Genomic DNA, 16,137 nt, shown 5'->3' with positions numbered 1-16,137 from the left:
TGGCTAGGTCGTGATATTTATAGCTAGGCGGTGGGTTGTGTATAAGCATTCCGCGTAGTTCTCGGGAGACAGCTTGTTCCAACAGGGTAGGGAGGGCCTCTTCTGACATTTCTCCTTCCAGCGCGAGGCGTTGGAACTCGGCGAAGAAGGTGCTGAAATCCTTGTGAGTCTGGCGAAGGCGGAATAATTCGGCGCGGGCATTATTGATCCGGTTCGGGTCTCCAAAAGCGCGTTCTAGTAGATCGATAATATCCTGGTAGTCGGGGAGTTGGCATTCACCAGCTTTAATGTGCGGTAGGACTTGTGCATAGGCGCGTCCCTTAAGACGGCCAGTTACATAGGACATTCGGGCGAGGCGTGTCGGGAATCGGTCATGGTTAGCTTTTAGTTTTGAGTGTATCTGGGAGACGAAACGGCGTAGGTCGCTCCGTTCGCCCTCAAACTTGTCAGGGTCGGGTAATCGTTCGGTAAGACTGGTTGATTCGGTAGATCGGGAAGAAGGCGGAGGAGTCGTTCCCATAGGAGTCGCTACACGAAGCTCAGCGGGAGCGCTAGTCTCGGGGGGTTCACGGATAGTAGGTACGGTAGGTCGGGTGGCATCGAGGGCGCGACGTTCGGCGAGGCGGGCCTCGAAGATGTCGTCGTCCTTCCTCTTTAGGGCCTTCTCGTGTTGTTGCTCAGTGTACTCGAGCTGGGCTCGGGCAAAGTTACGCTCAGTGGTGATTTGTTGCAGGGATTGTTCGAGTCCTTGATGTTTATCCTTCATGTTCTGGGTCTCATTCTCCAGCTGGGATATACGGTTCTGGGCGTTCTCGGCGTAGGTATAAACGTTCCGGAAGTATTCGAACCAATCGTCTAGGTGTTCCGGGGCATGGTCACGGAATGACTCGACGCTGTCCGGCAGGAAGGGCGGGAGCGGGCGGGCAGACATCGCGTTCGGTGTCCAACGGTTAGGAGCTACGTAGTGTCACGGGCTGAGTCCGGCGGTACGGGTGGACAGGGAACGCTTCGGGCGTAATAGGTTCTATTGCTACGGATAGGCACTGCAGGCAGGTCAGGCTCTATTAACAAGACGTAGCTCAAGGAGCTACGTTCAGGATCTGACTGGCGGTCTAACTAAGGTTACGGCGATAACGCTATCGCCACGTGATCTGATCCACTTGTGGCTCTAGGGTAGGTTGGTCTGACTTCGAGCTGTGACATCTTCTTATATATTACTAAGTTTAAATTTAATTTTATTACTTAAAGGAAATATAGGTATATTTTATAATAGGCTATAATAAATACTAGTAGTTATTATACTATAAAGGCACTTATAGAAATACTGCTAAGCAGAGGAACTGCTTATATTATAGTAAAATCTATTCTTAAGCATTATAAGTAAAGCTTTTTATAATATTAAAGTAATAGTAATAATATTATCCTATATATTCTTATTTTTCTACTCTTTTTACTGCTTAAAGCTAATATAAATTAGCTTCTTATTATTATTAATATTATATTTATATTACTTTTTTTACTTAATTTTTAAGTAATTATCCTCTTCTTTCTATAGTTACCTCTAAGTATAATATTATTAATAAAGCTCTTTTACTTATTCTTTTTATATTATAATAGTAACTTACTCTTTTATCTACTATATTATTATACTATTTATATAGAGGCTAATAGGATAAACTCTTCTTTTATATATTTTTTAACTATTTATAGTAGAAATATAGTTAAGGTAGTTCTTAATATAACTTTTAGTAAAGGAATTTAATACTATTATTTTATTAAGAATGTTATTAATAGTGCTATATACCTTATAAATAGGCAAGCTAAATTATTTATAATAGTTATGCTTAATATAATAAGAAATCTCCTAAGTATTTTAGAATTATAATTCTTAGGGAAATAGGGATTAGATTATAGGGGAAGCTTAAGAGAGAATAGATTTCTGCTTTTCCTTTAGCTTTTATATAATTTCTATACTATTAGGAAGAAATATTCTATTTCTCTTAAACTTATTAATAATATTATACTTTATAAAGCTTTTATTAATAATCTTCTATAAGTAAGTAATAAGATTTAAGTACTTAAAGTTTAGAAATCCTTTATAGATATATTTATAAAGTGCCTTTTAATATATAAGCTTAAGAAGTTAAAAGACTTTTATATTAAGTGGCTATATAAGATATATTAAGTAAGGTAGAAGTATAAAGATCTTAATATTAAAGTATAGGTAATATTTTATAAATTCTAAGGAAGTCTTGCCTATAAAGCTATTAATAATAAGAAGTTATTAAATCTTTTCCTTTTTAAGCTACTTAAAGTAAGGCCTTTTCTAAATAAAATCAGGATTATTAATATTTCTTATAAACTTATTATAATTATACTAATTAGTAAAGTTTATATTAAGAGCTCTTGCCTTTACTATTACTAAAAAGGAATATAAATTAAAATAATAAATCTAATCTATTGAGATTTCTATATTAGAAAAGTCAGTCTTAGAGTATATAAAGTGAATATTCTTATCTAAATTATTAATATCTTACCTTTCTATTAGCTATAATTTAAAGATTATAAATAAAGAGATAGTATCTATTAAGTATTATTAGAATAAACTATAGAATTAAAAGAATACTTATATCCTTTAGTATTTATAGCCCTAATTATTATAACTAACTTACAGTTTAAAAAAGCAATAATCTTATATTTTATATTATATTTTTTCCTTATAATAACTACCTTAAGCTACTTATATATAATGCCTATTTATATACTGTATTTATTAGTATTTAGGATCTAAGATAGCTTAATATCTCTTCTTTATATAATATTAGTAAGGTTAATATAGAAATCCTTAACCTTCTGAATTTTATATACTTTAAATTCTGCTCTCTTATAATTAAATGCCTATACTAACTTTTTCTTTTATAGCTATAGATTATCCTTAAGAAAGTATTTATACTATCCTTCTTTAATTAGGTATAATAAAGGAGTTTATAATACCTTTAATTTATTTATAGCTACTTTAATAACTAATTAATTTATAGAAAATCTATATCTCTTAAGCTATATAATATATATAATAACTATACACTTTTTACTTTTATTAAGATTCCTTAGCCTTTTAATATTTATATTACTAAAAGCTAGCTTTTTAGTAAGCTTTAGTAATTAAAAATACCTCTCTATAGCGCTCTTAGAGGTATAATACTTAATAGTAGTATCCCTTATAGTAATAGGCTTTCTTTTATTATACTTAAGGCAATTTTATAATATAAGGATCTCTTAGGTAGTTTATATAGTATTATTAATATAATATAGATATAGTATTTTATTAGCTAGATTAAAAAGGCAGCTTTATAAATAAAAGTCAATTGAATTATATATATATATATATTAGAATTTATTAGATTTAGTAGGTAATTCTAATAAAGTTCTAATAGGGCAAGGTATCCAGCTATCCCAGAATTTTACCCTTATCCTAGAATTTTGCCGCCTACTCTATAAGTAGGGTCTCTATTAGGTCGAATCCACGGGTACCTACCTAAAGAAGGATTCACTTACTGAAACACGTTATATGCGGGTGAACGACTATTTGTTACACAAACTTATGCAAAACCTGTCACATATAACAAACTGTGTTTAAAGTGTTTCTATATCGAGGCAGAACCGAATAGTATGAAGGAGCAAACCAAATGGCTTGAAGTGAATTGTAGAATATTGATTTCCCGCACCAGACGTCATACATATATATACTACATATCGTGAAACAAGACTCTTATTTATTGGTCAAGTGAGTATCATTGCCTGGATCTCTTTCATTCACCTTGGGCTGTCACTTTCTATCAAAGTTGTTATCTCTCTTGTCGATGTGACCATTTCCAGTAAAGTCGAGTCATAATTATCAAAGGTGTATCTACTTATCGGATTGGGTAACTTTGAATAAGGCCGCTTCTTTGGCCGGCCTCAGTGCTTGTTGGTTGTTATCCCATATCATGTTGCCCCTCCATATAAACCAACATATGCAACTATCCTGGCGCTTATACCGTGTTGGTCCAACCCTTGCAAGGCATTCTCGATATTCACCCCCCAAGGGCGACAGTATCTTATTGAATAGGCGCCGCCTTTGACAGCCAGGATATTTATAGTCAGCATCCCATATTCTGGCAGGCCATCTCTTCTCCCTCAATATCACCACCACCGCCAACACTTACACCCCGAGACCCAACTTCTGTATCAAAATACACGACTTGATTCATTCCTCATCAGCAATCATGCTGGCATCCGCAAAATCTTACTTTGTGAACGTGAGTCACTCAAGTTCACCGTTGCTGAGCACCGACTGCTGACCAAAGAATAAGGCTGCGAACAGTACTATCCAGTACGCGAAAGATAACCCTGGAGCTGCAGCAGCCATGGGAGCTGCCGGCATTCTGGTAGCCGCGCCAGGTGTGGTCGTTGCTCCAGCTGCTGCGCTCGCTGGTTTTGGGGCGAACGGAATAGCTGCAGGTCAGACACTACCATAACATGTCCTGGTTCTCACATATTTTCTAACTGGGGTGAAGGATCTGCAGCTGCAGGTGTGCACGCAGGAATCGGCAATGTCGTTGGCCACAGCGCCTTTGCGACACTCCAAAGCTACGGGATGGCTGGATATGGAGTCCCTATCGTTCACGGTATCGTCCAGGCTGCCGGTGTGGGCCTGGGTGCTAGAACTGCTTACTCTGAAGTGAAAGGAGATTCCAAGTGCGACGGAAAGAAGTCCTCGGGTGGTGGCAGTAACGTGAAAGAAAGCAGGGAAGAAGAGAAGCTGTAGAGGCATGTCGATGGTACTGGGAAGAAAGTCTTGGACAGGGAGAAGTTCTGTATAATCGAGAACAAGGCAAGAGATAGGCTGTATACAAGCCCATCGCAAGCTAGGATCTATACGAGAGGACGTGGAAGAATAATGAACAGACCCTGATGTAAAGCCAGGAGAGAACTACCTCTAGCAGACAGCATAGCCGAATAGATGACGCGCTGTCGGCCACGTATATGACTGAAATGCCCTGTTTTCCTTTGTCATATAACCCCCGATGGCCATCATTGCCACAATCTGACAATACATAGTCGTCGAAGCGCAGTATCAAATACCCTCACTGACTGTTTTGTAATCCTGCTCAGTGCCCCTTTGTCTCCTCAGACCGCAGAAATAACACACCCTTACCCATCCTATTCAGCAAGAGCATGCTTGAACTGCCTGTCAAATTCATGCCCATCTTCCACATGCTCTTTTCTAAACTGTTCTGCGTACTGCGTAAGACAAGAGTGGCAGTGCCCCCTTTCACCACAGCAGATGCCATAGGCATGGTAGAACTTATCATAGGTGTCGAATTCTGCAGGTCCGTGGCCTGCCAATCTAAGTAGAGAGGGCCCAGGGGATTCTGCGTCTTCTGATTGTTCTTCTGATCGCTCTTGAATAGCAATGATGAGCTGATTTAGGAATGAAGCACCTGGTAATGGTCAGTACCAACTCTGAGGAGCAGAGATGATGATCGTATTTACCCCCAATAAATGCGAAGAACGCAACAACACCTGCTGTGAAAATAGCTCCAAATGGCGTTTGCATAGGATCATTAGCGATGAACGCAACCAAGATAGAAATGATGATGAAAAAGGTGATGATCTCCATGATGACCACGATGGTTTGTGAAAAAATGATGCAAGTCAAAATGGCGGTTGTGGTGATGTTGTATGATTAAGAAAAGCACAAAGGCAATAGTTGAAGCGTATAGACTCGTTCATTTGAACTTTGCAACAGACGATCGCACTGTTTATTCATTTCCCATTCTTCGTTTGACTCATTAACATGCGGTGGGAGTCGCCTCACTAGGTGACCACAAACACCATCAACAATGCTTGCCCTATGATCTTAAATAACAAACAGCTTCATATGAGCCATCGCCGATACAGCTCTTGTTGTTTCCTCTAGAGTTCAGTGGTAAGAGCCCAGCTGCGATGAAAGGGGTAGACGTCTTGTATGAGGTGGGTTTGGCCAAATTGTCAGGTTACGAATGCAATTTCATATTGGGCGGTTTAGTAATATTACCAAGTAGAATCATGAGAAACAGATGGTGAAGTGCTGACAATTGCATAGGAACTTGATCCTTAGATCTCATACACAAAGCATAAAACATGGGCTTGATATGATACATGAATAAAACCCATCAACTTCACTAGTCGGCGAATACAAAGCTAGTAAAAACAATAAATAACCTATGCCTTGATCATTTTTAATTTCAATCGGCCTTACTAATAAAACACCTTAACCAGTTATAAAGTGACTTCTTTCCCTATTATAAACTTATTATCTTATAGACTTTCCTCTCTCTTGCCCTTTTCAATCGCCCCGCCGTCCTCGCTTCATTGGTGGCGGTGACATGGAGACGCTGTCGCTGTAACGCCTTCTCTTTGGCGACACAGGGCTCATAGACTTGTTTCCTTCACGGTGTGGCGGCGTGCGAGATCGGCTTCGAGATGAGTAAGAGGCGCTACAAGCTCGGCCCTTGACATTACGAGGGGCTGGAGATCGCGAGCGGCTCTCGCTGGTGTAACGACGACCTCGTCGGGGAGGGCTGGCGGAACCAGACTGACTGCGGCCTTTCCCTCGTGCAGATACAGATCGCGAGTATGACCTTGATCTCGAGGGGCTGTATGAACGTCCCCTGTTCTTTCGGCCAGGGGATCGAGAGAGGGATCGACCTCGGTCAGCAACCTTTTGTGGTGTTCGAGAGCGAGATCGAGATCGAGATCGAGAGCGTGAGTATGACCTTGACCTTGAGGGGCTGTATGAACGTCCCCTGCTCTTCCGGCCAGGGGATCGAGAGAGGGATCGGCCTCGGCCAGCAACCTTGCGTGGTGTTCGAGAACGAGAACGAGAGCGAGAGCGAGAGCGAGATCGTGAGTAAGAAGAGCCTGTGTAGGATGAATAACTGGAGACGGAATCCGAGTCTGAATCCGCTGCAGCTGCAGCTACAGGAGCAGGTAAAGCGGGTTTGGGCATGTTCTGAAGATGTGTTCGCATCTCTTCTGTAAGAGCGCCCATACCGATGCTTGTAAAATAGTTGATGGAGAACCTGATGTTGCGGGGGTTGTCTCTGGGGAAGAGACCTTCCAAGACAGGCCGGAGTGTCTCATCTGTCAGACGTGCCCTCAACTTGGGCATGCCGGTCTCCTCCGCAATAAACTGGAATAGAATCTTGATAAAGATACGGCTACTAGACGTGGTCTCATCCTCATTTAAGTGAATGACAGATAGGCAGTGCCAGCCCAGAGCGTCTGAAGCGAACATATGACCGAACAACATTGCTATATTGCGCAGTTTGTTATTTTCGTATCGATGGATGGTTTCGTAGTACTTGGCGAAAGCCTGCTCAAAGAGGTCGCACCAAAGTCGATTAATTTTAGCGAAGCGCTCACCAATCATGCCAAAGAACTTGGTGTATGTCTTTTCTTGCGAGCAACACTCCACAATCATGGAGGGAAGCTCAGGCTCTTGTCCTGCAGGAAGGTTGATCTTCATGAGCTTGTGGACAGCCTCCTCAGGGTCGGCGCTGGACATGATGGTGAGATAAATGGTCCTACGCAGGTTGACTAGGTCGGCGTTGGACTGATCCTTGATCTCCATGGCCTTTGTCTTCTCGTCCTCCTCATCTTCGGATGAACTCTCGTATTCGTCCTCGTCGTCGTCTTCATCGTCGCTGCCTTCGCCCAGAATTTCAGCTTTGAGTTTCTTGTACGCCTCTTCGTGCTCTTCCCACTCCGCATCGAACTTGAAGATGTTGAGCCCGTCCTGAGCTTCAATCTCGCCTTCCAAGTCGACTCGGTGGGTGATCTGATCCTCCTCTTCAACCAAGTCCAACTCTTCCTTGATAGCCGGGTTGTCCTTGAACTTGTCCTTTCGCACCTGGAACAACACCTCAATCATGTACTGCGTTCGCTTATCGATATCGGCTTCGTGTAGAATATTTCGGAATTGATCAAAGATTACGTTCGCAATCGAGCTCTGCATCTCCTCCAGGTATTGTCCAACCTCACGGCAGAAACCAACCGCAATCTCAACACTGTCATCGGTGGGTTTGTGGAGAAGGAGGAGTAAGATTTGACCAGCAAGCATTTCGTGCTGGACTTGTTGATTGATAAGATGCGCAAGGAAAGTGGTGGACGAGAGGCAAACAGCCTTGTCGTTTCGCTTGAATCCTTTCCTGAATTGTAGGACCAGGCGACGTATCAGGAGCTCTCCGACCTGAGGTAGCTTGGTGTTGACAATCGCGGCCATGGCGGCATAGATGGGTGTAAAAGGCAAACTGGCAGCCTGAGCCTTCATAATCGATCGGCAAAACAGACCCCGACCGCGAACCAAGTTCTCCCCAAACAGCTCGGGAACTATGAATTTGATGTTGGCTGTATTGACCTTATTGATGAGACCGTTGATACTCTTCTTGAGTGCCTCCCATGCCATGCGCTGGTACTCCTTGCTCGTTTTGTCGGTGATCTGTGCCTGGAGCGCGCGCAGTCTCGCGGGTGGGATATAGGTTCCGCCGGATCTCATTGTTAGAAGCTTCTCGTACTCGGCCTTTGCGGCAGCCTGCTTCTCCTCCTCCGTGCGCACAGGCACAGGGCCTCGTATTTGACGCGAAGGCGATCGTGGGGCGGGAGTCATCGTGAGAAAAATCGCCGTTACAGTCGCGCGATTGAAAAAGTTACCTTGGTAGGCCAGCAGCTACCTTAGTATTTAAATGTTGGATGTGGGGCCTGAGGCACCCGCCAAAGCTGTGGTTGTCAGGTCCACCCCGGCCGGGCTTAACTGAGCTTCAATAATCACACACCTTATTCCTCTCTCTCAAAGGTTATATTGAGTTACAACGGACTCGCAAGTCTAGTATTTACCAGAGAAAAATGGTCGGAGTATAAGAACAAATCAGTAAACGACATCATAGAGTTCAGACAGCTGCCCTGTCACGTTTGTATTGGAAACTGTAACACATCGAAGAAAGGTGCCACTAATAGACCCAAAAGTCGGGCAACCATTCAATCGCAACTGGTTGAATTGCCTTTCACGCCGGCATATAAGGAGCCTGCCTAGGTTGCCTACAGGGCAGCTATAGTGGTCTTCCCGGCCTCTTGCCTCTATCTTTTCAGTAACTTTGTCTAAGGAACCGTATGGAATTGGTTTGAATGAACTATCTGCGCAGACAGATTGGCATTTTAAGAACTTTTACAATTCAAAAACGATAAGCAAAAACGTAAGGATAATATATACTATGTATATAAATAAATAGTCTAAGAACTAGACTATAATCCAAGGAGCAGGAAGCAACCTACTAATTTCGTCTCTTATGCAGGTGCAAATAGACAAATGTGGCGGTGCAGTGGCGTCTGCTCCACCCACTCCGAGACAATGCTGCTAGGTCATCAGGAGGTGAAATCGCGTCCATTGTAAATTTGGCCTTTTAGCAGGTACCTACCTACTCTTGACACTTTGTCAAACCTTCCAACGCTCCTTTATTTCTACTCTTCTGCATCACTCTTCTGTTCGGCTTATCCAAGGCCTACGCTCTTTGCGCATCTTTAACAATGGTCAGTAACTACTATGTCCACTTCGAAGCCCTGATCTACAAGCTTGTCCCCCTTTACGCGGTTCCGCTTGGGGCATCACGACAGCCCCTCGCTCTTCTTCAACTTTACTAACATAATTTTCTTACTACAGTTGGACAAAATCGTCGGTCTCGCCATGCTCGTGGCCGCTTCTGTCGTCTTCACGTACTACACCATCTGGGCTCTTCTTATGGTAAGTACCCCTCCGACCTCGGTGCCATTATATGGCAGCCCTTACCTGCCCTGGGTACCCATGTCTGCAGATGCATCGTGAGCTAACAATTGCTTCAGCCCTTTGTCGACGACGATCACCCTCTCCAGAACTTCTTCCCTCCCCGCGTGTGGGCTATTCGCATCCCCGTCATCATCATCCTCCTCGGCTCCGCTGTTGTTGGCTCGTTCCTTGGCATGGTCATGATTCGGAGCAACCAGAAGAAGGCTGCAAAGGCCAAGGCTGCTGCTAAGAAGGCCAATTAGACGACCAATATGCCGACTCATACACCTTTTAATTGTTCACTGGCATTTAAAGTCACCTAATGGCACCACGGAACATGTCGACGACTTGAACATTGGATACCGTGGGGCAACAACTTATGCAGAAGAAGTAAAAAAAAAAAAAAAAGCACTACGAGAGATGGGTATCTAATGTGTTTCTATTTATTTAATAAGGCGTTGTGAACTGCCAGAGCGAATTCCGTGCTAAAGAGTGTTCCTTACATGAGGCAAAATACCCACACGTCAAGAATCAACCAACTCCAACATTCCGGGCCCAATAATTTGGTTAAATGCTGCCATTCGTACTGAGCATGGACAGGTGAAATTTGGCTCCATGTTTGAATAGCATAAGCAATGGATTGTTATCCCGAGCGTCAAATCCATAGAATGAAGTAAAGCTCAACAATCCATACACCACCACCACCCCCTGCACAAATTGCCTGTTGAGAGGAGACTCATCTCACTTACACCCTCTGATCTGCAAAATCGAGGACTTCGCAATCATCCTCAAAGAAGCCATCCTCACCTTGACTGCCTCCTTGAGCCCCGCGACGTCTCCTCGTCGTCACCACAATCTGCGCCTCGTCGCCATACTGCATCACCCGCTCCATGGCAGAAGGGGGCAAAGCAATATGATCCTCAGGACCATCGTACTCCTCCTCGGTAACAGTAGGCAAGCCCAAATCCAGTCGGATCACTGGGATATCCTGGCCAAAGGCCCAAGCCGTTGTGTTTGACACTTCTCTAGATGCATGTGTTTCCATGGGTTGCCCCTTCTTCTTCTTTTTCTTTGATAGTGCATTTTCTTCTAGGTTGGTATCGGCCAGCATGGCGGAAACAACTTCGAGTTGATCAACTGTACCTCTGCGGTACTCGCAAAGCGTCACTCGACGGTCTGTGTGAAAAGGCTGATAGGGCGCACTAGACTCTATTTCAGCCTGGGGGATCGACGATTCCATATAGTGATCTGCCGATGCCACACGAGGTCGAGCGTTGAGTGTCAAGGTGTTCCCCGCGTCCATGTCGCGATCTGAAAGGTCGAGAATCTCATCTTGGGCGCCCAAGTCCACCATCTGTCGCACAGCTGGGGCTACCAGGTCGCTGGGTAGGTTCGGCACGTTGTAATCATGATATCTGCTAGCACGTGTCACCTTCCTGCCAGCCTGTACGCTAGATCGGCGAGTTCTACAGGAGAACGCCCGCACCAAGCCGTTTCCAACCACAAAGAGCCCTTGATGCCTCCGACTTTTGACCCAGGTGACGCATGATGTCGAAGGGAGACCCGAACTAAGCGGCAAGGAAACGCGATTCTCTCCGGTGTGCCGAAGCTGGTTGATAGCGGTTCCAGTCTTGCCGAGCGAACTGCTGATGCTAGCAGCAATTACTCGTCCTCCCATGGCCGCCGAGTCTTTCAGACTATTGCCGGGAACATTGGATACATTGCCGCTGCTGCGGCGGGGTCGTGATACAAATGGTTTCGCAGCTTGGTAAGCAGCACCAAAAGCTCCAGTTGCCAAAGAGACGGCTGTACTTGGCTGCTCTGGTGTTGCAGTGCCACTCTCTTGGATGGCTTGACGGCGACGAGGCGCGGGCCACATGAACGCACTCGAGGGCATGTCGAGAAGATGAACGGTACCACGCTCAGTCACCATAGCCAATCGCTCGCCCTGCGCCTGCGTCCAAGCAACATCAACAATGCGTGCAACCGTCATTCGCGAGAACTGTGCAATTTGTCGGACCTGAGGACCCGTGCTTGTGTTTGGGCTAACTGTAGCTTGCAGAGGGGACGATCTGGTATGTTGAATACGCAAGAGGTCCCAAACTGTCTGTACATCACCCTTGCTGCTGGCTGTAAATAAAGCCAAGGATGAAGGGGAGAATGACAGGAAACTGCATCCCAGAGGCGGCGCGAACGTAGTAATTGGATGGATTGATGACGAAGCAAAGAGAGACTCTGTATCAATGATGGACACGAGACCTGGATCCTTTGCCATGGTTTGACCGGTCGATCCATGTGTAGGAGGGAATTGGGATGAATCGCCACGAGGTGATCGAGTGCCCGCCCAGCCTTGGGGAGGTGAACGTGCTTGTTGAGTTTGTGATTGGGGGCTTGACTTATTCCAGTATGAATTCCAAGCCTGCCAGCCTTGTTGTCCGACCCATTTCGCACCCTGGATAAGCTCTTGGGTCGTTTCGCGCATAATCTTATTCACAACGCTGTCGGATATTGGGAGATCTACCGATGCAGAAGATGATGGCAGCTGAGGCGGAGTTACAGTGGCAAGCCCGGGTGCTTTGCCCAATATCGGGAGTGGCACATGAGCTCTGACAGAGACCTGAGATGACGGGGTCGCGGGACAGTAAGCGATCCATCTTCCACTGACCGCAAGAATAGGTGTTTGCGGGCTCGAGCGCGGGGGTGCCGTTGAAATGCGTGTCTTATCCGTCTCCTCTGGTACCTCACCTCGGGCGCTTTGCTGAAGACTAGTCCAGATCTTGCCGACACATGTAAATACATGTCCGTTCTGGTCCTCCAATAGCTGCAAGTAAACCCAACATTCGCCGGTAACGCCTGAGCATACTGCGAGCGTACCGGAATCTGCCCGAATTGTGAAGGAACCGCTGGGCGGAGGCGGTCTGAAGATAGGGTTTGTAACGGAGATTTCAGGGTTGATTTGTATCTTTGGTGCCTGGAGCAACACATCGACGAGTTGGTTTGTTCTTAACGAGTAAACCTCGACGGAAGTCTGATAAGCGTCGATGCTCTGTCTTCCTTGGAAGCCCTCCTGGTGAGTATAGACTGACCGAGGACTCGCCGCTCCATCAGGTCTGGGACTTGATCCTTCGTCTTGTGCAGGGTCAGGTGTACCAGAAGGCAGGACAGGACCATGCAGAACCACTGCTACGAGAGGAAAAAGTGACTTTTTATCGTTGTTGAGCGTCCATGGAAGGATCTTGGCGTATTGAACACCTCCCCGTAGTCCCTTCAAGCTTGCAGTAGGTTCAAGGCCTCTCTTACCGACAGTGTATACGTCTAAACCACCTTCATATCCGGCGATGACGACGTTACTTGGACTAGCTGGGAAGTCTGGGCACTCGGGCAGCTTGTCGAAGCCAAAGAAGTAACCACGCTCACCAGCTTTCATGCCAGAGTTGTTTGTCAGGTTAAGGTCAATATCGGGGGCTCCGTAGAAATGCGCTTGGGGTTGATGAGGGAGCGGCGGGAGGTTCCCGATTCTTGTACCATTAAAGGGAGACGCAACTGAGCTGCGACGATAGTGGCCAGCCAAAGGTGGTGTCTCTGGAGACTGATACTGAGCATCCATCTGGAAGCTCAAGGGACGACGACTGTGGTTTGGTGGCGATAGAGACGAGGGTGACGGACTCATGTATGGACGCTGGACAGCCCATCCATGATGCAGCCGACCCGAATCCTCATACGAGGAGGGTTGAGTAGGAGGCGAGTCGCCCATGATGCTGATCAAATTTCCTGGGGAGCCAGCAATACCGCTTCGCATCCAGTCGTTATTCATACTCGGCGCTGTGCTCACGGAAGCTGGAGTTGTGGACAATGCAGCAAGCATGGGGGAGACGGCAGGGTTGTCATTGTTAGGGACGGAGGAAGGCTTGATCTCTGGCGTATCGACCGGAGGCGTGGAAGCGACCGAAGTAGACGAGCTCTTGCTTTCTCCACCGTTATTATTGGTGTTGATGGCGTTGTCTTTATTGCTTGGGTTTGTGCTGGTGTTGTTGGCGGTACTATGAATGTGACTGCGGGTCAGCCAGGTACTTAACATGATGATGGACGAGTCCCGTGGACTGGATGGTACTCACGCGAACTTTCCAGCTGTTTGCTTTGTCACGGCTGCGGCGATACCGCCACTCTCTCTAGCATGTTTCCTGTCCTTCTTAGAGGCTGAGGAAAGAGTCATGGTTAGCCTTTCGGGTTGCTATGGTAAAAGGCAGCGCGCGTTGCGCAAACGGTTCGGAGGAGGAAATGCTATGGAGTAGAGGGGTAATGTAGGTAGGGGCTGATGGTAGGTTGGTGTTAGAGGTAAATAGGTACCGACTTACAAGGCATTCAACTGATTTGGGCAAGTGTCGGAGCAGTTTCCTACCCCAAAAACGCTCGCGTTTCTGCAGAACGTAGTTGCCAGTAAAGAGGCGTCAAGTCGGTTTCGTTAAAGGTGAAGCCGGCACTTGTTTATTAAGGTTCGCAGTCTATATCCTTTGGTATGTCGCGTACCTCTTTGTACAGTGTCGAGTGAAATGACGCCAGATGGTAGGCTCGTACAAATCGGAGGGGAGATTAGCAACAGCAACCCAAGTGGTACTGACTGTCGAATAAAGAGGTGAGAAAGGCTAGGAAGAGGCAACCCAGTGAGTATTTTATCAAGTTGAGTGATTATCGAGAATGAACGGCGAGGTGCTCGAGATTGTTGAGTAGATAATAGCGGCGCAGACCAGCTGTGCAGTAGATGGGTAGTCTAAAGTTGTATGTATGTAGTATGTAAGATGGAAGAGACAGAACCAGATGATGATGATGATGATGATGAAACAAAGATCGTTGTAGAGTTGGAAGTGAAAGAAATCGTCATGCGCTTGTTTGATGCTTGTATCGTGTAGTCATTCACTGAAGAGTTAAGTTGTAAGTAAGTGAAAGGAGAGGGTCGATTGTTGAGATGGAGCTCGCTCAAAGGAAGGTGTACAGTCAGTAGGAGGTAGTCATGTCGGATAGAGTCACGCCGGGATATCTGGTGTAGCAGCCAGGATTAGTACCTACATCCCGTCACTGACGCCTTGAGAGAGGGGACGCTAAACATGGGGGTGTGTAAGGGGACAGGCACACAGGACATTGGAGAAAGGAGTAGTGACAGAAATGGTTATGATTGTTTTGGTATAATAACGTCTGGCTAATTTTTGACTCTACAGGCCACATGCACACTGAGCCCCGAGGATGTTCTAGCGCGGGATGGGGCATTCTTATGGGGGCTGACGGGCCTGGCTGGGCCTGGCTGGGCCTCCATGGTGATAAGGAGCTGGGTCTATTGAACCCCTCATGCGATAAGACACCCAGTCCGACTCCTCAATAGTCTCCGTGGTACTGTGCTGTGACTGTATCTATGGAGTACGGGTAGGCGATCAAAATGGCGGATCTACACGGCTTCGTCCCTGTCATATTTCTAGCTCATTCGGGAAGTCGAGGGATTGTTTCTTTTTCATACCGGGTGAATGGCTTAGTAGTATGTATTGTACAAACAGACCTGTCACCCATTCCTTGATAGGTATACTCTTGTTCTGGGCGCGGGGTTATTACTGTGACAATAACTTAGTACCTAAGAACCGGGAAAGGGAATGGCAATGAAGAAAGATGGCTGTATCAAATCAGATCGAATCCGGAACTTGACAACCCATCCTAGACCGGATTGACCACCCGAATATACCTACTTACATACATGTTAAGTCGTTATCGATACGTTGTCACCCCCCATTCGCTGTGATAACAGGTTTATCCACGACCTCGGGTACCTTGCGAGAAACTGATGACGACTCTGATCTCACCTCCTCTCGATCTCAGCATAAACCACCCATTCATAACTTGGTATTACCGGTTGTATCCTTGTTGGTTCCTGTTCCTGTCCCAGCTTCTCTGGCCGACCCCCTTTAGCCACATGATTCTCTCACCTGACCATACCGCTACGCCATCAGCATGTGGCCGTGCTAAGCGTGCCTCTCCTATCATCACCAGGGGACGGGCACGTTGATTGTCCAGATTTAGCACTCGGCATCGTGGTAAAGCAAGGGACGGTGAACCTTGATTGTTTAGCTTGGCCCATTCATCTCAACAGTCCGAGGTCTAATAGATGCAGCGAGATGAATGAGTCAACCGCACTGGGGGTGTTGTTATTAGCAGTAGTAGTAGTAGACTCTTCCATTCCCCGTTCCCCTGCGAGACTTGTCCATTAATCGGCGTGGTCAATTGATTCGATAGCGATAACGATAATGGCATCCTTC

The 16,137-nt window shown here is 45.8% G+C and overlaps 5 protein-coding genes across 5 annotated transcripts; 2 read left to right on the top strand and 3 right to left on the bottom strand.

Annotated features, from left to right (window-relative positions):
* Nucleotides 1-4,265: 4,265 nt before the first annotated feature.
* On the top strand, nt 4,266-4,807 carry FPOAC1_010990 (uncharacterized protein; the record flags this gene model as incomplete). The annotated part of the gene is made up of 3 exons (XM_044855377.1): nt 4,266-4,298; nt 4,353-4,500; nt 4,557-4,807. 3 exons carry the CDS (start codon nt 4,266-4,268, stop codon nt 4,805-4,807), a joined length of 432 nt encoding a protein of 143 aa, XP_044702690.1.
* A 395-nt stretch (nt 4,808-5,202) lies between these two features.
* Nucleotides 5,203-5,662, bottom strand: FPOAC1_010989 (uncharacterized protein; the record flags this gene model as incomplete). The annotated part of the gene is made up of 2 exons (XM_044855376.1): nt 5,203-5,483; nt 5,536-5,662. 2 exons carry the CDS (start codon nt 5,660-5,662, stop codon nt 5,203-5,205), a joined length of 408 nt encoding a protein of 135 aa, XP_044702689.1.
* A 708-nt stretch (nt 5,663-6,370) lies between these two features.
* CWC22 (pre-mRNA-splicing factor cwc22) lies at nt 6,371-8,692 on the bottom strand (the record flags this gene model as incomplete). The annotated part of the gene is made up of 1 exon (XM_044855375.1): nt 6,371-8,692. The coding sequence occupies one exon, from the start codon at nt 8,690-8,692 to the stop codon at nt 6,371-6,373; it is 2,322 nt and encodes a 773-aa protein (XP_044702688.1).
* Nucleotides 8,693-9,606: 914 nt separating this feature from the next.
* FPOAC1_010987 (uncharacterized protein) lies at nt 9,607-10,104 on the top strand (the record flags this gene model as incomplete). Its single annotated transcript, XM_044855374.1, has 3 exons — nt 9,607-9,669; nt 9,740-9,820; nt 9,919-10,104. 3 exons carry the CDS (start codon nt 9,607-9,609, stop codon nt 10,102-10,104), a joined length of 330 nt encoding a protein of 109 aa, XP_044702687.1.
* Nucleotides 10,105-10,586: 482 nt separating this feature from the next.
* Nucleotides 10,587-14,203, bottom strand: FPOAC1_010986 (uncharacterized protein; the record flags this gene model as incomplete). The annotated part of the gene is made up of 3 exons (XM_044855373.1): nt 10,587-13,881; nt 13,957-14,038; nt 14,197-14,203. The coding sequence occupies 3 exons, from the start codon at nt 14,201-14,203 to the stop codon at nt 10,587-10,589; spliced, it is 3,384 nt and encodes a 1,127-aa protein (XP_044702686.1).
* Between the last annotated feature and the right edge of the window lie 1,934 nt (nt 14,204-16,137).

The sequence above is a fragment of the Fusarium poae genome, chromosome 4 (assembly GCF_019609905.1).
Source record: "Fusarium poae strain DAOMC 252244 chromosome 4, whole genome shotgun sequence".
Classification (NCBI taxonomy): Eukaryota; Fungi; Ascomycota; class Sordariomycetes; order Hypocreales; family Nectriaceae; genus Fusarium; species Fusarium poae.
The sequence above is the reverse complement of the archived record's forward strand: the minus strand, read 5'-3'. Positions and strand labels throughout refer to the sequence as shown.